The sequence below is a fragment of the Lolium perenne genome, chromosome 2 (genome assembly GCF_019359855.2).
Source record: "Lolium perenne isolate Kyuss_39 chromosome 2, Kyuss_2.0, whole genome shotgun sequence".
NCBI lineage: Eukaryota > Viridiplantae > Streptophyta > Magnoliopsida > Poales > Poaceae > Lolium > Lolium perenne.
In genome coordinates this window covers 210230392-210234753 of record NC_067245.2, presented here as the reverse complement: position 1 = coordinate 210234753, position 4362 = coordinate 210230392, and the positions used below count along the sequence as shown (strand labels likewise).

Below are 4362 nucleotides of genomic sequence, written 5' to 3'. Positions count from 1 at the left end.
TTGGACACGCACACATCGTACCAACCCCAATACACCGTCTCTTTTGTTAGCACCACCAAATCACAAAAAGTCTTGATTTTTTGGAATTTACGCTACATAAACCAACCAACACATAATTCAGGGTTCAGAAAAGCGCAAAACGCCCATTTCCTCAGCATCTCCTGACGCTGTCCAGGTCGATGTTTTCGTGGTGGCATACTTTACCCACAGGTGACGCGCCTTTGTAGCTTTGTGTGCCAAAGCATCAAAATAATGGCTCCATGCCGCCATATGCAGGCCCCGGCTGGCCTTTCAGCGATGTGATCTCCTCGGTGCCATATATACGCAGTGCGCGCGGCGCAACAATCCGGGAAGATTCACCCGTTTTTGCCCGTGGACGTCGCAGCAACGGCGGCGAACCTGAAACCGATTGATGCGGCAGGCAGCACGGCAACACCCGCGGCAGTCTACCTCAAGATGGCTAGACAGATTCCGAAATATCCACACCAGAACACAAGAGACAAGAGCGTGCGCACTTGGTCAGGTTAAAAGTAGACAGCGATAAAACTGGGAACAAAATCGAGCTAAGATTCAGCGACAGCTACATTTGCAGATCATATCAGAGCGTCAAGATTTGATGAAAATATCATTGGCTAGCTAGCTAGTACAGGTCGGACTCCTTGTGCGTCTGGATGACGCAGTCGGAGGTCGGGTAGGCGACGCAGGTGAGAGCGTAGCCGGCGCCGACCTGCTCCTCGTCGAGGAACGACTGGTCCGACTGGTCCACGCCGCCCTCCAGGACCTTGCCGGCGCAGGTGGAGCATGCGCCGGCGCGGCACGAGTAGGGCAGGTCCAGGCCGGCCTCCTCGGCCGCGTCCAGGATGTAGTTGTCCTCTGACACGTTGATCACGCTCTCCTTCCCGTCCGGACCGATCAACTTCACCTTGTACACGGCCATGGCGCGGAAGTCCCTCGACGAAGCCCCGGAGCCTGGGAATGTAGGCGTGATCCTCGCAGGGCTCAGGCGCAAATGCAGTGGTTGCCTCGTGCTCTGGTTCAGGGTAGGCAGCTGCAGACGCGTGTTGGTCTTGAAGTTGCAAAGAACTGGTGTTGTGAAAGTAGTTGCCATCTTGGATGTTTGTGATCTGAAAAATGGTAGTAATCAGCAACAAGAGACAACATACTAGACAAGAGGAAAAAGAAAGTAAAAATTGTGTTTAATAGATCAAAGAAAAATTAAATAGTTGAAGTATGTTTGGCTCCCAATTTTCCTTTTTTCTAGCTAGTCCCAAGACGAAAAAAGAAAAGTTAAGGGCCTCTTTGGTTTGCAGCATTATAATACGAGTAATAGGAAAACAAAGTATTCCACTATAAGCCCATTTGAATACAACAAATTTCAATTTGACCCAAAGCTTGTTGGGCTGCACAATGGGAAAAAGATGATTTTTTCCAAGAGGTTTATTAAGTAGACGAATAGTTTTGTTTTATATCTTGGGCAAAGTAATATTCTTATTTTTTTTATGGAAATAGATTCTACAAATCAAATTCAAACAGAAAAAAAATCCTGAGGATTCTAGTTCACCAACATTTTTGTGAAAATCTTTTGAATCAAATAGGACCTTAAGGCAGGGTTGATCCTTAGATTCTATTACTACTGGAAAAGTAAACTTCAGTTAGACCTATCCACATTTATGCTTTAAGACCGTAAGCAAAAAGGTACTTTATCATACATACAATACGTAGTGGAAGTTCTGAGAACTATGTTGATAGAGCTATATAGGATGTGACCAATCAACCAAATCAGTATTTCTGACTAAAGAATAGAGCTGAAAGCAATTTCTAATAAAGTAAAGTGTCACAAATACGTCGTAAAAATCTTAGCAAGTTGCAGTTACAAAAGAGCAACCATGCCTTCTGATCTCAGAAGTTTGGATATCCATTTCTAATGCTCCCCGTAGACCCCCTTTCCATTAAAAAGCAGGAGAATGTTCCAATAGGCCATAAAAAGTAGGCATTAGAAGCTGATTGATCACCGTGAGTCATATTTATAATATCTGGCAGTGAACTACAAAATCCCTGGCCTATACCTGCTAAAAGTACGAACAATGCTATCACAGTCAACTGCCTGACGAATATATAAGATATCCAATTCCAACCAATAGTTTTTCACAACTAGTAGCTCGGATTTGGATGTGGATGAGATCACAAGCGCACGACACATATCAGGTAGATCGTAGTGAATCAGCTCTTCCATTTATGTGGGGAACTCTATGTGGAGCTTTGTCATCCGCACTGGAATTACCAGGATATAGTATCGTGCAAGCTCTTTTAGAGTTCCTTTTGACCACAAAGCTCTTTCAGAGTAAGCCTAAACCCTTATGACAGAAGTAATGCCGATAACGGTAAGCATGTCATCTGTGGCAGCATGTGCTGCGTATTAAGCACAACTAGCAGAAGGTACGTGCTATGCACATGCTTGCCTGTGTTCACGATGCTAATAATGTTATGATATTAGATAACATTTTATAGATCAAAATTAACAATAACTTGTTAAACTTATTTCATTTCTGCGGAGACCCATTTTACGTAAGCAGTGAAGCATGCTCAGTTTTATGTTTGTTGATGTTTTTTTGTGTGTTTCTGGCAGAAGATTGGCGAACTTTGTGCCGAGCATGTTAGATTTGGGGAAGCGGTTGTCGATTATTTGCTTCTTAATCGAACTCATGTCGCTACTTCTGTGTCGGGTCGGATTTTTAAAGCTGTGTCACTGTTGGCTGTCAGGTCTTCTACATCTCTCCTGTTGAGCTCTTACTATCATAGTAGCCATAGAAGACTCCGTATAGCAAGATTTTTCATCAGTGAACCATGAGGCAGCTGTGTTTGGCCGTTAGAACTCTAGAAAACTCAGCGCTGGCCTCGTTTTGGCGGGCGTTGGTACAAAGCGAATCCAAGGAACTTCAGCGATTAGATAAATTAGCTTGGAAAACTGATGACGGGTCGATATTTGCCATGTGAAACAAACCAATGGCTCATAGTTGGTTGCACGTCGCCGAATTCAAAAACTGGTGTACTTTATAGAGGTAAGTAACTGCAGATAAGGTTGTGGCTCTTTGTGGTTTTGCCCTTAAACTAGGTCACACACACTACAGCTGATGTCAAAACAAAAGTAATGCTACTGCTGCCCATGAGAGAAAAATTGCATTCCCATCCCACTGCTGGCCACTTGGAGTCTTGGACTAGCACAATTGACTGATACATGTACAGGGAATTCAGGCACCACATGCTTATCCCCACTTGAGATAGCTGAAGAGCAGGATGCATTGCTACAAGTAAACAGATTTGGGCACCCTATGGAAACCTGAATCTGGGGCAAACCACTGAAACCAGGGCAACACATTCACCAGAGGGGGGCAGAGCATGGGCGCCAAAGCCACTTAAGATTAGCATGGGGTTCACCGAATTTCACATTTGCACCACAGTCCACAGGGGTCTCAAACTAGCTAGTGTGAACGCTAACTGACGCCCAGATTTCGACAAAATTCCGTCGGGTTCATCCAACCCAGGGCCAGGGCCAAGAGTCGACATTGCTGTGTAGCTAAGCTGAGAATGCAATGCAATGCAAGAATCTGTAAGACGGGATGAGATTGTGAGAAGAGCAGAGCAGAAGAGTGACTGACCCAGTAGACGGCCGAGGCGACGAAGGCGAGGAAGAGGAGCGTGGAGATGGAACGGTCACGGGGAGCTGGGATGCGGATTGGGGAGAAGAAAGCAGCGTGCTGTACAGCTTTCGGTTTTAGCTGTAACGCCACGAGGCGGCAGGCACCGCCGTGGACCTCTGTCGGATCTCCCGTCGACGGCTCCGATCAGCGTGCGCACGCTGGAGTACGGATCCGACGGTCGCGCTCGGCGTGTTCCGGATGCTTCGGTTGCTCCGCCCGTGACGGCGCGAGGGGGCGGCAGCTACAGACGCGGGGAGACGGACGGCACAGGAGCGCTATCCTGTGGGTTGTGGGCTGTGGGCTGTGGGCTGTGGGTGGTAGCTCAGTGCCTGTGTTAGAGGAAGGAACACGGCTGGGGAGCCTGCATCTGGATGACAATGCAGTAATTCGTTGGGTTATAGAAAACAAAATCAGCAAGATGGGCCCATTCAGCAAATGGCTCTCGGTTCTATTTGTTCTGTTCTGTTTCCCTCAATTTTTTTATATTCTGTTCTGTTTTGCTTTCTTTTCTTTTAACGAAAGGAAGCAGCAGTGCTATTTTCATTCATTAGGAATATCTGCGTTCATATGGGTGAATGTAGGACCAGACCTAACCTCTCTCCCCCGAGGCGGCGGCGCCGCCCGCCGTCCCCGGGGAGTTCCCCTCCACACCGCCCTCCTCCCC

The 4362-nt window shown here is 47.0% G+C and overlaps 1 protein-coding gene across 1 annotated transcript; it reads right to left on the bottom strand.

Moving 5' to 3' along the window:
• Nucleotides 1-522: 522 nt before the first annotated feature.
• LOC127334732 (uncharacterized) lies at nt 523-3928 on the bottom strand. Its single transcript, XM_051361258.2, has 2 exons — nt 3657-3928; nt 523-1124 (listed from the first exon to the last, which is right to left on the bottom strand). Exon 2 carries the CDS (start codon nt 1106-1108, stop codon nt 641-643), a length of 468 nt encoding a protein of 155 aa, XP_051217218.1. The 5' UTR covers nt 1109-1124; nt 3657-3928; the 3' UTR covers nt 523-640.
• Between the last annotated feature and the right edge of the window lie 434 nt (nt 3929-4362).